This window comes from Petaurus breviceps, unplaced genomic scaffold, assembly GCF_028583685.1.
Source record: "Petaurus breviceps papuanus isolate PSGF00001 unplaced genomic scaffold, PetGlider_PUasm1.0 77, whole genome shotgun sequence".
Lineage (NCBI taxonomy): Eukaryota > Metazoa > Chordata > Mammalia > Diprotodontia > Petauridae > Petaurus > Petaurus breviceps.
Window position 1 is genome coordinate 2,910,735 of NW_027186492.1, and position 18,998 is coordinate 2,929,732.

The window sequence follows — 18,998 nt, forward strand, 5'->3', positions numbered from 1 at the left end:
AGACCCCTGCAACAACAGCACTGTCCTTCACCAGTGGACAGTATTCACTCTCTGTCTGCAGGACAGTCTCAGGACTTCTTAGCGAACAGCCAGGTTCCAGGACTTCTTCAACAAAAGGACTGTCTTTCACCAGTGGACAAATCTGGCAAAACAACATCAAAACAGACAGACAAAGTACCAGCAAAACAGCCATGTCTCCTCAGTCCTTGGCAGCTCAGGGGGCAGGTCTCAAAAGTCCAGGGCAATTCAAAGCGGCAACCAGCAATTCTCTTAGTCTCTCTCTCTGTCCACGAGGTGCTGCTTCCAAAAAAAAGGTCTTCCGCCTCTCTCTTGTCTCTCCAAATCTACGTCACCAGCTCCTCCCAGCTCGTGTCTCTCTTTTCAAGTCAACAAGTCCATCCCACAGGTGGGATTAACAAGCTCTGGGTTTTGACACAATCAATTTGAAAAACTAAGCCAATACAGGGGAATCTTTAAATGCCATTACTATCACAGGCTGCACTTGAGGACCTAGAGGGCCACATGTGGACTCAAGACCCCAAGTTATCCATCCCCATCTTAGAACCAGAGGGCAAAGTGGAAATTGTGGAAATAGCTACCTCCTGAAAGAAACCCCAAAATGAAAGCTTTGGAACATTATAGCCAAAATCCAGAGTTTCTAGGTGAAAGAAAAAAACAAGAAACAAAGAAAAAACCCAATAAAATACCACAAGCAGTCAAAAAAAAAGGAATTCAAGTCCCAAAGAGTCAGACTCATACATGATTTAGTGGCTACCACAATAAATGAATGGATAACTTGGAACACAATATTCCAGAAAGCAAAGGATATATAACTTACCCAGCAAAATGAATATAATGCTACTGGGAGATAGGAAGGAGTGGGGATGGGATGGATCTTTAATGAAAATCTTTTAATAAAATAGACTTCCACCCATTCCTGATGACAAGTTCAGATCTTGATAGCAATTGTAAAGTTCAAACACAAGAATTAAGAGAAAACTAAAAAGGCAAACAAATAAACAATGCTAAGGGACTACACAAGGTAAACTGCTTGCTTCCTAATATGGGGAGATGATACATGTGTCCCTTATGAGACCTATCAGAGATCATAGAGTATGTCTTTTTGGACAGAAGATGTGGAAGTGGTTCTGTTACATCTTGATGATATTAAGAGAAAGATGTAAAGAGAAGGGAAGAGGAATACACTTGGGACAATGTAAGGGAAAGAGAAAGGAAGATTAGGGGACATTATCTCACATAATCAGGGCACTCAAGTAGACATCTATACAAACAAGGAAGTGGGGATAGGGAACAGCTGATGTTTCAGTTTCACTCATGTCACATGCAGAGAGGTACAGAAATGCATTTCACACAATAGAGAAATAGGAGGAAAAAGAGAAGAGAGGCGAACCGGAGGGAGGACAAAGTAAGGGAGGGATTAGTACAAAGTAAAACAAAGGTTGCACAAAATATTTGTAGCTATTTTTAAGGTGACAAAGAATGGGAATCTGGGTGTTCATAAATTGAGAAATGGCTAAATATGTTCTGGTATATAAATTTGATGGACTATTGTTGTGTGCAAGAAATAATGAAGAAAATGATTTCAAAGACACCTGGGGAGATTTGTATGAACTGAGACAAAATGAAGTGAACAACACCAGGAGAGCAATTAATACAATGACAATATAAAAGAATTAGCACCTTGAATCAGTATGATGATTAAACACTATTCCAGAGAACTAATGATGAAACATTATCCTTTTCCTGGTGACAGACTATAATGTTAATGGAGTATAAGATCTTCCCCAGCCATTAAAAGGCCTATATGACCACATGTGTTCATCAGGGATGTCTTCCTGCTTTGAGCTCTGTTCTGGCTGTGATATATCCTGAGTCACATAGAGCCCATTGTGGGAGGGACTTGCCTAAAGGGAAGCTTGCTTAGGGGAGACTTGCTTAGGGGAAGGCTTTCACACCTATTGATACTGTCAATTAGGCACTGAGCCAAGTGGGCTGTGATGCCTTCTGGCTCTGAGCCTACTAGTTGAAAACTATATATACTGGGAGGTTGCTATTTTGCTTTGGGGGTTCGCTTATGAGAAGGACCTTTTGATTCCCTGGATGGGACTCTGTAGCACCAATGCAATATTTACATTGCCCATGATCATAATAAAGACCATGACTCTAAGTATTGCATAATGTTCAATTGCAAAATATACCAGATTCTCCAGGTAGAGGACAGAACTGAAGGATTTATTTAGCCACCAGAAAACCAAATCCCAAAACCAGTAAGCCAATTCCATCATAGTACCAAAGATACTCAGAAGCCATAATAATGCTGCAAACCACAGCATCCTTCAGTCTTCCCACAAACCAATACAAGATCAATATTTACTCACAAACCTCTCTATCTCCTTAATGAGAGTCCTCTCTCTCCCCCAATGTCTGGCTAGCTCTGAACCAGCTTTCTGTGGGCTCTGCTGCACCCTTCAGTAAATTCCCTCTATCACAGGCTCCATGTAATAACATTCAGCCTATTTGGGGGCAGAGTTTACTTACAAAGCAGGGGAGGTCTTCAAACTCCCCCCTGGGTCTATTAAGGGGCAGGGAAGATCTTCAAATTCCCATTCCTATTGCAGATTCTGAGTAGCCATTTGTTAAGAGCCCCTGACTACTCAGAGGTTTGTGCTTTCCCTATCCAGTGGTGTATATAGGTGCTTGTATTACTTTGTTCAGACAGTAGGAGCCTTGTCTGTTGAATCTCTATGCTACTTTCTCTGTATTTTCTCCACCTTCAGGGTGCTGACCTTTCCCCTGAACTAGTGAATGTAATTAAAGTAAGATTGTTGACCCCTTTAAAAGTTGTCTGTCCTTTAGCAAAGCAGATCAAAGAACCTGTATAGCAGGTCATCCCCGGTATGCTAGCATGCCTGCTATTACACAGACTCAGGGAAAAAGAAACTTTGTTTTGGACAAGGTCAATGCAAAAATTTGTTCTGCCTGACTACACGTGTTGGTAACAGATTTTATTTTTCTTTGCCTCTTAATTGGGGGGGGGGAAGGGCAGAACAGGTTAGATGAAAGGAGGTAAGAAGATAGATTTTTGCTAAAAAAAAATTTTTAATGCAAAGATCAGAGAACTATCAGTGTGGAACACTACATATATTGTCAGACACAGCTGATGTGGTTTGATTTGTTGAACTGCTTTCTATCCCTCTCTTGTTCACTTAATTACAATGAATACAATACAAACTGGGGAAGAGGAGGGGAAGACTCATTTTCAGAAATAAAAGTAATATATAGACAAAAGATAGCAATAAAAACTCAACAATTTTTTAGAATCTAAAAAAGCTGCTATTAATACAATAAACTTTCAAATTAATTTGCATTTTTATAATCACAATAGCTTTCCCAAATATTTTAAAAAATAGTAACACTTAATATAGGCAGATAGTAACATAGTGGATAGAGTGCCAGGCCTGGAGTCAGGAAGACTTGAGTTTAAATCCAGTTTCAGATACTTACTAGCTGTGTGACCCTGGGCAAAGTCATTTAACCCTGTTTGTCTCCATTTTTTTATCTGGAAAATGAAATGGCAAACCACTCCTCCAGTATCTTTGCCAAGAAACCCCAAAAAGGGGTCACAAAGAATTGGACACAACTGAAAATAAATAAACAACAACAACATATACATACACAAGAACTTATTTATATAATATGATCACCTTTGTTCCTAATTATTTAATGAGATAACTGTTAACGGATTCTAGACTATCTTTCAGTCTGGCTCTTTGCCTCCTTAATTTTCTACCCTTTCCCAGTCTTAAGAAATTGGACTTTATAGCAAAATCCTTTTTTGTAACCAAGAAATATAATTAATAATGATTAACAATAACAACACAAGTTCTGAAAGATAAAGTTGGATCTTAGAAATCATTCAATCTTAGGATCATAAATCCTAAACTGGAAAGGATGTTAAAAGTCAGCAAGTCCAAGTCCTTTTATTTTATAGATGAGAAAAGTGAGGCCCAGAAAGGTTAAGTTATGACCTTGAGCAAGGTCACATAAGTAACAAACTGTAATGGCAATTTGAGGACCCCTTTTTGTATTGGCAAGTAAGCAGGTACTTAGCACTTAGTAACTAATCAAACCTCTGTGAAAGAAACAGAAGATATGAACCCCTGTTCCTGACAGAACAGGAAGAGGTTGGCTGAAACAGGTAGCTAATGCTGTATATATAAGAAAAGCCCCAGAGAAACACAGTCAGAATTTCTTGGGACCAGCATCTGGTGGCAGAGCAGCTACAGAAGAATAAAGAACTGAGCCAGAATTTCCTGAGAACTTGTGGTGGTGGAACTTCTTCTCAATAGGAACCCAGGAGCCTGGAGCCAGGAGCCCAGAGCCAGGAGCCAGGAGCCCAGAGCCAGGAGCCAGGAGCTCAGGAGCCAGGAGCCCAGGTGACAGAGGAGCCCAGGAGAAGAATGAGGAAGCAGAAGACTAGGGAAGCATGACTGGGATGCTGAGACTTTGTCTGTTTGTGGCTTGGTTGAGCCTTGAATTCCCGGGAGCAGAAATTGTGAAGGATTTGAGATGAACTGGACCCTATGAACTTCAGTGTGGACCAGGACCTACCCAGAGAGCTGGCCAAGGAACTGGGAGCTGTCTGCCATTGAACCCAGGTGACAGTCTGGTGAATCCAAATAGAATCTGGGACTATGGAAAGGGATCCAGGGAATCTGAGAACAGGCCCCAAGTCAATATTTAAAGATCTCTCCATGGGTACTAAGTAATGATGAAATTGTAGTTTGCTAGTGACCTAGGGGTGGAGGGTTTGTGTCTTAGTGATTAATGATACTTAGTAATTAATTGCTGAATAAGTGACTGAGTTAACTTAAGTGTGCCCCATGAATGGAAGACTTTGACTATTGTACTTTGAGATGATTGTTCTTTGTTCTGAATATTGTGACCACTTTGGTGAAAATTATGTGGCCATTTTAATAATAAGCTGTTGTGAATACTATATTGTGATTTTCTGTGATAAGTTATAATATTGTGAATGCTGTACCTTGATTTTCTGTGAATGTTTTGCTTTGACTTGCTATGGAATAAATAGAGTGTTCACTATACTGTGTAATCAGAACCTTAAAAGCTGTTCACAGTAGCATTCTTCTGGAAAGGTACTCATGCATGGCGTTACACAAGCAACAAATCCTCAAAGGCAGGATTTGTATGAGGATAATAAGTAACAGAATGAGGATTTGAACATGGGTCTGATAATCATTTAATATCAATTTAATAACCTCATTAAGGGCCAGGGCCTGAACTAATCAACCAGAAGAAGAGCCTGGACTTAACAGCTTCTTTGTTCTCTGAGTAAACTCAGAGAATACCTCTTCCTGTGTTAACAAAGCCAGATGGGGCTGACTTTATGGACATTAAGGATGAGACTCAACCCAAGGCACTCCAGGTCCTGCCGAATGAATTCGACTAGAATCTTCTCTCAGCCAAAGAAAAGTAAAGTTTATTAAAAGTTCTCACTTGCATTAGACACAGAGTAAGTCTGTGCTAGGTCATTCTATGGCGCTCTCACAAACATGAAGACAGGATGGAGTCTTATATACAGAAGGCTGTGGGAGGAATCTAGGGGTGGTCTAGAAGAGGAGTTTGGGGAGGGTCTTCAGGAGGAGTTAATGAGGTCAATGAGTGATTAAGGGTGGGAAGTAGCTGGAGACCACCTGGAGACCACAGGCAATGGTGGGCTAGGCCAGTTCAAGGGTGGATGACACTTTGATTGGTAAGTCTAGTAACTGAGGCTTGGGCTCAGCCACAATGTAAGGCTTATTGCCTCATGCAAATGCCTCATCAAATGGAATGATTTAATCAAGAGTCCAAGGGAGGTTTCCAGAGCCTGTACCTCAAGAACTCAAGGAGAGCTTGAGGGGGCTCCCAGAGCCCATACCTCATCAAAAGTATAAATAGAAAAAAAATCCAACAATCACTACTTAAAAGAGATCTTATGAGGAAAATTCATAGGAATATCATAGTCAAACTCCAAAATCCACAGCTCATGGTAAAACTATTAAAAGCATCAAGATTAAAACAATTTAAATAAGATGGTGCCACAATTAGAATTATACAAGACCTAGCAGCAGAAACATTAAAGGACCACAGGTCTTGGAACACAACATAGCCAAGGGCAAAAGACCTGGGGCTCTGGCCCAAAATATCATACCCTGCAAAGTTAACTATTATCTTGAACAAAAAAAGAAATGGGCATTTGATAAACTCAGATTTTCAAGACTTTGTTAAAAAAAATCTTGAATTTAATAGACGATTTGACATACAAGAATCAGTATAACTATAAGTTATATAACAAAGACTGATTATATGGGATCCATAAGGACAGACTGTTTACTTATTTATTTAAATTTATATAGGTAAAATTTATGTCTAATATTCTTATTAATAATTGGGAGTTCATAAGAAAGATTGGGGAAAACTCAGGCATGATATGAATTTTAAAAACAAAACCATTTAGGAACAGCTAAAAAGAGTAATTATTTTATATAAACAAGGAGCAAGAGGAAGAATTGATACATAGGAATTAGATGGGGGAGGAGGGCTAGTAGTTCTGGTAACCTACTTTCATCAGGAATGGGTGTAAGAGGGAGCAATACATATATATATTTAAAAGAGTATAGAAGTCTTCTAAATTCAGAAGAAATAAAATGGTACGGGCATAGGAAGGGGGTACAGGACAAGTGAGGGATTTCTAGAGGGGAGGATGAGAGAATAGGTAAAATAGGAGTACAGAAGGGTGTTTAGATTTATGGGAATGGGAAGATAGGGGAGGGATCCTTGGAGGGGAGTAGGCAAGTCATAGGAGAGAAAAGTTGTGGGTAGAGAAGGCAGGAGAGATAGGAAACAAGAGATATACATATACATAAAAACAAAGATCAGGAGTAGAATAGGTTTGGGAATATATATGTCTATATATGTATATGTGTGTGTTTATATCTGTAGCTATGGAGAAACATATCTAAACTTTATTGTAGCTTTCGGGGGGGGGTATATATATTTATAGCTATAGAAAAACATATATAAACTTTATTGTGGCCTTGGAGGGGGATGTTGGAGGGAGGGGGGAAAAGAACAAAGCAAAAAAGTGCACAACAGAAAACAAAAGAAAACTCACAAAGAAACAAAGAAAAGATGGACAATTCTCAACACAATGTTATTTATCACATAGGCTTTCTCTTCCGCTATGCACATGGCATGCTTTTATTTCTTTCTAACTTTGTATTTAAGTTTCTGATATGTTTTTGTTTATTTTTTTTATTCTCTATTTGTGTTCTGGCATTTGAGTCTAAAATAAAATTTTGGAAAACAAAACAAACAAAAAACAATCACCTGAACTCCTATTATACCAAAGATAGGCAGTATGCAGTTCTATTTTTTAAAAGTCATTACAACCACATGGTTTCTAAAGATCACCATGCCCGTACCACAAAGCCTTCTCCAGCTATAAATCTACTATGGTATTGTCCCTTCCAACTTGAAATCCTGTGGTTTAATCCTCATTTCCCAAAACTCAGGCAATGCTCTTGAGACCTCGCCAGCCGTACAACATGGCGACTCCCAGTGTTCTCGTTCCCATAGGCTCCCTCCGTACACTATGGCTGCCGCCTGGAGTAAGAGCCTGCCCCGCCCCCTTCCGCCGGAAGTTTCTGTTTGAAATAACAGAGGCGCGAGCAGCTGGCGGTTTACGAGCCAGAGTGAGTGGTGATGGAGAGCGGGTCCAGACTAGGAGCTGGGGACCTGGCCTCGGCCGTTGAGCGCCCAGGGTAAGAGACGGGTTGGATGGAAGCGGGGGGCCCGGAGCCCGGGTGGGAGGCGCGGTGACGGTGGAAGCCAAGCTGAGTCCCAAGGAGGGTGGGTCTTCTCCGGAGAGGTCCTGGGAAACCGGCCCTTCTCCTTCTCCCTCCCCAGTTGGTCCGGGCTCTCGGACCCGCAGGCGGCCGGGGCTCTAGAAACCTGGGCGCGAGCCCAGCGCCTAATGGAACCCCGTTCCCCCCAGGGTCCAGCCCGGTCGCACTTCCAGAGCCAGCACTGCCAGGTCTGCGTTCCCCGGCTCGGCCCCCTCGGCGACGCTGGGCGGAGGTCCGCCGGTAGGTGAGTAGTTGAGCCCGTGTGGGCGTGGCTTCTCGGACTAGCGTGGGGTTGCCCTGGGCGCTGGGGATACAAACCCCAGGAAGGACATCACCGCTCTTCGTGGGCTGAAATTTAAACCCCCTGTTCTAGGTCTTGTGATAGACTGCGGATAATGCCAAGGAAACTCTATAATGGTGTGGGGGCTGGCCGCCGTACATAGGTGAATAATAATAATAGCTAATGTTTATACAGCACTCAATATATGCCCGGTGCAGTACTAAGCTCTTTACGATTATTCCTTTATTTGACCCTCTCAACAGCCTTATTATCGCCATTTCACAGATGAGGAAACTGAGGTAAATAGAGGTTAAGTGATTTGCCCAGGGTCACACAGCTAGAAAGTGTCTGGACTTTTAAAAGATATATGTTGGGGCGGCCAGGTGGCACAGTGAGTAAGAGCGCTGGGAGTCGGGAGACCTGGGATCGGTTCCGGCCTCAGATACTCGGCACCCACACAAAAACAACTGGCCGTGTAACCTTGAGCAAGTTACTTAACCCCAATTGCCTTAAAAATAAATAAATAAATAAAATAAAAGATATATGTTAAAGGTACAAGAGAAAGTAGGTATCAGGATAAATCCACAAGAGTGGCACCTCCCCTACCTGTACAAATATAGATAGGACAGAATAGAACATGGCTAATATTGAAATTGAAAATAAGTAAGGCATTTGATTGTAAGAAAGCATCTGGCTGCCTTCAGGTTCCCAGGCCTGGACTACCACTATAGTCAGTACTTGAAAAAATTGGTAGAGATGGTTGCTAAACTGAAGTAAATAATCTTTGAAAATTTTTGGAGAATAGGAGAGTTGCCATGGTTTCCAAATTGGCCTCCTTTTGAAAAGGGGGAAGAAAGAAGGGCCTTCAAATTACAGGCTAGGGAGCTTGAAGAGGGGAGAGATTTGGATGCTGGGAGACCAGTTAGGAGGCTTTTGTTAACCATGCAGGTAAAAGATGGTATGAGTTTGAATTAGAGTAGTGATCTCTCAAATAGAAAGGTTCAAATCCCACCTCTAAGGGCCAGACTTGTATGAACTGATATAAATTGAAATGAGCAGAACCAGGAGAACAATCTACAGTAACAGCAATATTGTGAAGATAATCAGCTTTGAAAGACTTAATAATTTTGATCAACACAACTCACCACAATTCCAAAGCCTCATCACAAAATGGTATCCAGAAAGATAACCAGTTAACTCAGAGTGTAGATTGAAGCATATTTTTTCCTTCTTTCTTTTTCTTGCTTTTTAAGAAAAGGTTGGTGTGGAAATTTGTTTTGCATGACTGTGTATTTGTAATGGGTTTTGTTTTTCTTGCCTTCTCAATGGATTGGGGAGGGGGGAGTAGGAAGGAAGAAGGAAAAAATTTAGAAATGAAAATAAAAGAATAAAAAAGTTTCTGCTTTTAAAAGATTAATTTTTTTAAAAGTAATATTAATATTTATTTTTTTAAAAGGAATGAAATAAAGTGGCTAAGACCCATTAAATAGTCCCAGCAAATTATGAGATATAGCTATTGAGTGTTTAGGGAGTTTAATCCTGTATTCTCCCCCTTCCTATTTCCATTCCTTTTTTCATCTTATTCCTTTTGCATATATTAACCACCAAGTTTACATTTATATCCTCTCTCTGTTCCAGTCTTAGAGATCCTCAAATGAGCACTCACAGAGGGCATGTACTATTACTAGTACTATTAGTAGTATTAGTTAGATGTAGCCTTTTTACCCCAAGGAGATTAAAATTTAGTGACTCAAAGCTGTTCTTCCTAGAATGAAGTTGACTAGATTAGAACATGGCAATTTGGATCAAAACATTGGCCATGATGATTTGGGTTAGAATTGGGTCCTATTGGTTTGGTTTTCACCCTCTTGATTTTCCTTTCACAGAGACACATTCTCGGGCTGCTTCTAAGAGTCAGATACCCCAGAGGTGCAAAGAAGTAGAACTGCACAAGTGTCTCAGCTCAGCTGGTCTAGAGAATGAATTGTACAAAACCACCAAGCAGAGGTCAGAACATAGGTAGAAAGAGACAATTGCACTCAACTGGATAATTTTGTTAGAAGTGACTCCAGATTACCCAAAACTAAAAAGGAGGTTTTCAGTAGAAATGATAAATGAATTATTGTACACTGCTGTTGAGCAGCGTACAATTCCTTAGTCAGTCTCCCAACCCCTTAGATGATCTATTCTGGAAAAGACAAATTGAAGTCTATAACAGAAAGTGTTTTGAAGCTTTCCTTACTTCTCTCATCACAACCTTTTACATGTCCTTACCAAAAAGTAGATATAAATGGAACTGGAAACAAACCAATTAGTGAGCCATTGTTTGTTTGAATGGAGTCATAACTTTGAAGTTAAACTCATCTTATTGTAGTGGGATGGGTTCTTTTTTTGTTGGCCCATTTCCCTTTATAGTAGGAAATCCAGAGTTCCTACTAATAAAGGCCTTCTAACAGTCTGAGCTGAAATAAATAAGGCTGTACTTTAGCCCTGAAATTTGAAGATGGTTAGAAATAAGTGTGGAAGACCTCAGAGAAAGTCCCTTTAATGACACTGGTATAGCTTGTAGGTCCCAGTCTTCCCTATAGACTGTGTTTGTTTTCATTATATTCATAGTAAGAAAAATTAGATGATTGCTAAGGGTTCTTGCATCTTTAACAGTCAATAATTTTCAATGCAAATGACACTCAGGTTGTTCACTGGTTTATTTTTGTATTGTTGTCTCTGTAGGCAGATGAAGACTATGGATCCTGCTGCTAAGAAGAACATTAAAAAGAGGTGAATCTCAGGGCAGATGAAACTGCTTTTCTCTTCAAGTATAGTGTCCTTTTATTCTAGTGTCACAAAGTACTGCTTAAGCAGTGCTTTTATCTCTACCAACTGGAAATTGTTTTTGGCTTTTGTAAAAAAAGAAAGTGGAAAAAAAATAAAGTGCAATCTAGATTCAAATTATCATTGCAGCTACACTCCATTAAATCGACAGAAAGCTGAGGAAGAGCTCAAAGAGAAGAACCAGCTGTTAGAGGCAGTTAACAGACAGTTGTACCTGAAGCTGACTGAAAGCCAGGTAGGAAGCCAGTCATGTGGAACAAAAATTATCTGGAATTCTAAGGGATGACCCTTCACATGGCCCTAAGACACAAGGTTACTCAGAGCAGAGATGGAAGAAGTCAGGCTTGTGCCATACTTACCCAAAAAGGAGAAATCATAGAGGCCACTGATTTGAAACTATGATCTCACAGGGAGAGTTGAAGGTGCTGACTCAAAAAGTGGAGTTGCTGGAGAAATCTCAGGATAACTACTTGGCAATTTTGGAGAATGGCACTATAGACCCAGGTGAGAGGCCTGTGCTCAAACTTTTCTATAAAAGGTTCCAGAGTTTCCTCAGTAGTTCTAACTTTGAAAGAGTTGGGCCCCACGTTGTCATAGTTCTTATGATTAACTTTCTGACAACGGGTTGTCAAGGTTCCAACAAAATTATTGTTATCAAAGGTTCAAAGTATGTGTGTGGGGAGAGAGATACAGAGAGAGGAGAAGAGGGAGGCTGGGCTGATGGGGTTTTAGCAGCTTCGGCTTTGCTCACCTGCTTCCTTTTAATAGTGAGTTAACATACATAAATAATAACTATCGTTTATATAGTGCTTTAAGATTTGCAAAGCGGTTTGCAAATATTCCTATTTTATCATCTCCATAACCCTGGGAGATAAATGCTATTATTATCTCCATTTTTTAGATGTGGAAATTGAGGTAGGCAGATTATATGACTTGCCCCAGGATCACATATCTAGTAACTGAGGCAGGATTTGAACTCAAGTCTTCCTGATTCCAGGTCCAGTACTCTATCCACTGTACTGCTTCATTGCCTAGATAGCAAATACCTGTTGGTTATAGTGATAAGAAGGATATCTTTATTTCTTGCAGACTCTTAGTAGGATTGGTTACCACTACTTGGTACTTTATAGCATATACTTTTTGGAAGTGTTCAAAAGATGTTTACTGACTTGCTATGTTTTTTCTTATCAACTGAAATGTATTTTGTCCTTTTCATCCCCCAAAGTATCTTACATAGTTTGTTGTAAATAGTAGGTGCTCAATGTATTAGGGATGGGTTGGGGTGGGGGGAGGATAAAGGAATGGGAACTTCTTTACCAGTCAACTCACTGGGGACGTATTTATTAGTTACAGGCAGACAGATCCTGGAAAATCGGCAAGAAACGATGAAATGTCAAATGGAGTCTGTGGTGAGGGGCTGGGTTTAGATGGGTGGGAAACAAGTAAAGAAGAGCATTTTCTATACTATATATACTAATCATAGTCAGAGTAGTTCAGTGGAGTGGGCTTGCACAATGTTAAACTTGCTAAGTATAAATTGATCTTTGATTATCCATGTTAATGGAAGGGAACAGTGGTGTCTAATCCAAAAATAATTTCTCTTTAAAATCAGAAGGTGGCTATTTACTGATTTCTTATCAGTGAGTAAGCCCTGTGATCTAGTTTCTTCATTCAGGTCCCTTATTAAAATTCTCCCTTCATACTGGGGATGAACTATATGATGCAAAGGAACAGCCAAATTAGTGTTGGGGTTTTCTTCTTCTTCCCTGAAGGAAGAAGGCAATTAATTCAGTTTGGAAGCCCTTCCAAGTCCTATTTGGAGTAAAATAGCTTATAACACCAATATACCTATTTGACTAGAATAGGTAAATATTCAGTTTCTGATATAAAGAGCGCCCTCCATCTTATTGTATTTTAGTTGCTCTTGGAAAGTCTGAAAGATGAACTGAAGCTCTTTAACCAGACAGCTACAAAGCAGATGGAGGAGTTACAGGTAAGAGGGTTCTCTTGAGGTTTTGAGCTCCCTACATTCCTCTTATCCCAATGCCATTTGTCTAAGGTTCTTATCCCAATGACCATGGGATAAGAGATTGTATGTGGCTCATTGTGTTGACCAAAGATGATCTTTCGGCAATGCATTTAAACCCTCTGCTTTGAAGCTTAAACATGAAATAGCATTTGAATTTTGCAAGGAAGTGGCCTTATAGTGAGAAGCCTAGGACTCTGGGTTGTTCATGGGATACCTTCTGGTATTACAGTAGAAGCTACATTGAATTTAAATTGTTTTGTGTTCTGTGTAGTTTGGTTTTAAGAATTTAACCATCTAGATTACCATTATACCAGCTCTATAGAAAACAGATGATCAAACACAAAAAGACATAAAAAAAGTTCTGTAGATGGTAGAGCATGCATTGTTTTTGTAGAATACAGCAGCATATAATTTGCTAACTGCCACTCTGTGTCTTCTCTAGTGGAACAGAATGAAAATTTATAAATTTGTCTTTCATATTTTCCAGTGAGTCAAGTGAAATTTTATTCTAACGGCTCCTTCTTTGTAGGCATTGAAAGTTAAGTTGAAGATGGAAGAAGAGGAAAGAACTGGTTTCCTAGAAAAACGAGCAGCATTTCACAACAAAAGAGATGATTTCACAGCTATCCTTGAACAAATGGAACAATTACTATCACTTTGAGAAGAAAGGGGGTTCATTCCTTTAGCTAAGGTCGAACTATAAAAACATTTTCTTAAGTTTTCCTGGGAGAGGAAGTCCTTTATTTTCCCAACTAAAATATCTTCAGAAACAAAGTTGGAATAATCCCGGTTTGTATTGAGGAGTAATCCTGTCTTATAAGCCTGTGTTGGCCAAGTAGCCAGTTAAGTGAATCATCTTTTGGTGAATAGCCTTAAGATCCAATGAGGAAAGCTGGATCCTTAGGCTGCTTTGCGGTAGTTCCTAAGTAGTAATGCAGCTCAAGGGCAGCATCAGAAATTGAAACGAGTTAATAGGACCAAGAAGGATCATTCTCAGATTGAGGATTGGAAATTTAAAATGTTAAAAAACTGTAGAGTGAACTGAAAGGAAAGAAATGCAGAGTCTCATGCTGTTACAATCCAATTTGAACCATTTTTTTTTTTGTTAGATTTTCCTAGTTGGGACTTAGGCATATCTTATGGCATGAACTCTACCTTATGCTGCTTCCTTTCTGTTCCCAGCCAAATTTCTAAACTTGAAATGGGTCAACATAAATTTCCTAAATGAGGAGAGAAAGGTGTACAGATGGATGATTAACATCTTCCTAAAATAACTGAATAGAATAGTAGACTTGAAAGGAATGCATTACTATGATCATCTTGGTCCAAATCACCTGGTAGTTTTTTTGTTTGTTTTGTTTTATCAGGCTAAAATACTTTTATAAATAAATATATTTTGAACTAAAATAGAATGGAAAAGGATTTATTAAACACTTTGTGTGTGCCAAGCACTATGACACAAACTGAGTATATAAATGGAAAATCAAAGAACTCACATTCTACTTGAGAGAAACACTATGTGTTAGAGCTCAGGGCAGATGGAAAGGTCCTTAGAGCTCAGTGTCAGGCCAGAGGGAAAGATTTGGTCTTGCCAGAAGGATTGTAAATCAAAGTGGTGTAGCATCCTGGAGATTTGGAGCAGCTAGGTCCAGACCCTTGGGAAGGGGATTTCCTCATAGGATCTGAGCAAGAAACGGGATAGGTCAAGCACCCCACCCTCCAGCTCCAAGTTGGTGCATTCTAAGGTGGACTTAGGGTTGGGCTGGGATGCTTGGGGGAAAAGTCCTTTATAAGGTGTGTCTCTCATATTAAGGAATAAAAACAATCTTTTAAAAATCCAACTTGTCTTTCTGCACAGAGTTGACCTTACTGGTCTCTGGGTGTTTTTCCCTGAGCCATTAATAGACTATTAATTGAACCAAAAATTATTTCCAATATTTGTTGTAAGCCCTCTGTGACCAGTTCAGTAGCAGGTAGTATTTCCTTCTCTTGCCCAGGGCTTTTATCACTTGCCACCAAAATTCTTTGAAGACATGTATGCAAGAATTGCTACCCCTCTCCCAAAACCCTTAGACCTGATGGTAGCATGTCGAAGGTCCCTCAAGAGGCAAAAGGGTCATGCATCTACACTAAAGTCTGTTCAGGTTTCCCATGCCCATCCCAAATTGTCCAGAGCAATACCCAAGGCAGCTGAGAACCTTAGTCTCTTTTTTCAAATAGAAGAGCTTTTTCCCATCTGATCTCAGAGAATGAAATGTAACATTTCAAGGTAGACAAAATTGTCACTGCTTTCTGTCATCTCTTTTTTGGTATTCCTTTCCTATCTCCACTCCTCAACTATTCCATGTTCCAAACTTTTCTCCTGCTTATGATCTCCCTCCCTCACACCCACAATGGACAGTTTCACCTAAAGCAATTCCCACAACTGCATGCTTTCTTTTTTGGACTCCATTCTCACTTCCTTTAGCAAAGAACAAACAGGTGGAGAATTACAGCAGGCATTAGTGATCAATGACTGGATCTCTGGGGAGATACGTAGATCCACAATACACTAAGTTGTCTGTACAGCAAAATAGAAAGCTTGGTCCAGAGGGTTATAATGAAGATGAAGCAAAAATGTAAAGAATAAATCATGATATCTAAAACATTCTCTTAAAGACTACATAGCAAGCGTCAATCAACAGCAATCAATTGTACTTCAATAAATGTGGGAATAAATAAAAGGCAATTTGAATAAACTAGGTCTTAAACTTTTCAAAAGTATTAGGATAGTCCAAGAGATAATAAACAAAAATATAATCGGAATTAATAAAAACAAAACAAAATAACTTTCATCCTTAATATTTAGTAAGATCCAAAAGCTTTCAGTTTTCCAGTTTAACATATCCTGATGAAAGAAAAGTCAGGGGCAAAATGAGAGTCAACAGCCTGACTGAGGAAAATACCACCTTAAAAAACAGACTAACTCAAATGGCAAAAGAGGCTCAAGAAGGCAATGAGGAGAAGAATGCCTTAAAAAGCTGAATTTGCCAGATGGAAAAAGAATCTCAAAAGCTCAATTTGAAGAATCGTTGCTTCAGAACTAGATTGGAGCAAATAGAAGCTAATGAGTTTATGGGAAATCAAGATGCTGTTACAAAGATCCAAACAAATGAAAGAATAGAAGGCAATGTGAAATATCTCATGGGAAAAACCACTGACCTGGAAAATAGATCCAGGAGAGATAATTTAAAAATTATTGGACTACCTGAAAGCCATGATCAAAGTAAGAACCTAGAAATCATCCTCCAGGAAGTTCTCAAAGAAAACTACCTGATGTTTTAGAACCAGAGGGCAAAATAGAGGTTGAAAGAATCCACCAATCACCTCCTGAAAAAGATCCCAAAAAGAAAACCGCTAGGAATATTATAGCCAGGTTCCAGAATTCCCAGATTAAGGAGAGAATATTACAAGCAGCCAGGAAGAAACAATTTGAATATTGTGGAAACACAATCAGGATAACCCAGGATCTGGCAGCTTCTACACTGAGGGATCGAAGGGCTTGGAATATGATATTCCAGAGGTCAAAGGAGCTGGGATTAAAACCAAGAGTCACCGACCCAGCAAAACTGAGTATCATGTTTCAGGGGAAAATATGGTCATTCAATGGAATAGAGGACTTTCAAGCATTCTTGCTGAAAAAACGAGAGTTGAATAGAAAATTTGACATTCAGATACAAGAAGCATGAGAAGGTAAACAGGGAAAAGAAATCATAAGGAACTTATCAAAGTTGAACTATTAACATTCCTACATGGAAAAACTGATGAAACTTTTCTCAGTATGAAAATAGTTGAAGGGAATATATATATATATATATATATATATATATATATATATATATATATAGAGAGAGAGAGAGAGAGAGAGAGAGAGAGAGAGAGAGAGAGAGAGAGAATGTATAAGGGCTTGTATTGAGGGGTTTATGGCATATGAATACATATGTGAATGTGTGTATATATGTGTACAGGAATATATAGATAGAGGGCACAGGACTAATTTAACAGGAAGGGATGATACTTAAAAGGTGAAATTAAGAGGTGAGAGAGGAATATAATGAGAGGAGATGGGGAGAGACAGAATGGGGTAAACAAGGGAAACCGGTTACAATGGAGGGGAAGAATAGGAAGGCAAAAGGGAATGGGTCAACCTTATTCCCTTTGACTTTGGCTTGAGGAGGGAATGAAATACACACTAAATATGGTATCTCACCCTACAGGAGAGTAGGGGGGGAAGGGGATGAGAGGGGGGAAGATGGAAGGGAGGGGAGTCAGTGGGGGGGGGGGGGAAGGTGGGAGCACCCACTTTTGAAAAGGGACGGGATCAAAGTAGAGAACAGAACAAGTGGGAGGTGGGATAGGAGGGAGGGAAATATAGTCAGTCTTTTACAATATATCTACTATGTTATAGTTTTTCATTAGCCACACATGTACAACCTATACTGAACTGCTTATCTTCCCAGTAAGGGTGGGTGACAAGGGAGGAAGGGAATGAATCTGGAATTCAAAATTTTAAAATCAAATACTCAAATATATATACTATTATTAATACTATCTTACATGTAATTGGGAAATAAGATATACAGGCACTGGGGCATAGAGATCCACTGGAAAAGTCAAAAGGGATGTGGGAGAAAATATGGGAGACCAGATTGGAGGAGGGGATTTCCTATGGGACTGCTATTTTGGGGAGGTGGGTAGGGGAAAAAGGGGGGGGAAATTTGTAACTCAAAACCTGGCGGAAATGAATTATGTAAATCAGAAGTTAATAAAGCATTTGAAAAAAAATCATTGGAAATTAAGAATATAACAGCCTGGAGTTTTACATTTAAAGTGAATGTATGAGTTCACTCAAAACCCAGAGACTTGGCAGCATTTGGCTTAGAGAACTTAACAAACAAACATAAAAGAAGTCTTTTAAACTTTGGTCTGGTGATCCATAGTTAACTCAGAGACATAGTTACGTTATAATTTTATCCAATGAGCTTCTATAGATTTCATAATAATCAAAATAATAAGCTTACAATTCACAACATAAATCATTTTCATGCCAGAGAAGCAACCTTTTAAGCCTTGTCCTTAGGCCAAGAATATGTTTATTAGAATAGAGGAAGAGATTTGAGTTCCTTCCTAAACCAAATTATCTCTAGTCTCAGGGAAGAATTTAATAGCCTCCCATTTATACACCCTTCACAGTAACTTCTTTCATGAAATTGTTAAGGGCTTATAATCTTACTAGAGTGCAAAACTTTAGAGGCTCTGGCAAGGTCTCACAAAGCTTCTCAATGACAATGAGACAACCCCAAATGTACACATTTTGAATTTGTGTGTATAATTTTTTTTCATTTTAAATACAAAATAAGGAAAAAAAATTTCCATGTGCACAGCAGAACATAAGAGGAATCAATATAAAATAAGAAATTTCCTTTTGAAAAAAAAACCTATGTAATAAATATTATATGTTGTTTTCAAAGCCCAGCTTTTCTTTGCTTCCTTATAGGTTTTCTTTCATTCTCTGCACTTTTTACCTTTTTTTTCTTCCCTCCTGACCCCACATTTTGAATTCTTAAAACAGCAATTTACCAGAAGGGCATTCTGCCTCAAGTTATAAAATTACAGCTTTCAGATCAAAAAGAACTAAGTTATTTTTTTTGTCAATGAAATGCTTTATTAACTTCTAGTTTACATCATTCATTTCTGCAAGATTTTGAGTTACAAATTTTCTCCCTGTTTTTCCCATACCTACCGTGTTTCCCCGATAATAAGACACTGTCTCATTATATTTTTTTTGGACAGAAAAACACCAGAGGGCTTATTTTCAGGGGAGGGCTTATTTTAATGAACATTGACAGCAATTTTAATAAACAGGTAAATGTGAACAAAAAAATGTACC

At 39.1% G+C, this 18,998-nt stretch overlaps 1 protein-coding gene across 3 annotated transcripts; it reads left to right on the forward strand.

Moving 5' to 3' along the window:
• The first annotated feature begins 7,704 nt into the window (after nucleotides 1-7,704).
• KNSTRN (kinetochore localized astrin (SPAG5) binding protein) lies at nucleotides 7,705-14,910 on the forward strand. Of its 3 annotated transcripts, XM_069105739.1 has the most exons (9): nucleotides 7,706-7,844; nucleotides 8,078-8,172; nucleotides 10,095-10,215; nucleotides 10,939-10,986; nucleotides 11,170-11,275; nucleotides 11,451-11,544; nucleotides 12,388-12,449; nucleotides 12,959-13,033; nucleotides 13,599-14,910. In XM_069105739.1, exons 1-9 carry the CDS (start codon nucleotides 7,786-7,788, stop codon nucleotides 13,728-13,730), a joined length of 792 nt encoding a protein of 263 aa, XP_068961840.1. In that variant the 5' UTR covers nucleotides 7,706-7,785; the 3' UTR covers nucleotides 13,731-14,910. The 3 variants fall into 3 exon arrangements, with proteins under 3 accessions (XP_068961842.1, XP_068961840.1, XP_068961841.1); XM_069105740.1 differs by lacking the exon at nucleotides 10,095-10,215 and having other exon boundaries at nucleotides 7,711-7,844; nucleotides 7,990-8,172; XM_069105741.1 differs by lacking the exons at nucleotides 11,451-11,544; nucleotides 12,388-12,449 and having other exon boundaries at nucleotides 7,705-7,844.
• The last annotated feature ends 4,088 nt before the right edge of the window (nucleotides 14,911-18,998 follow it).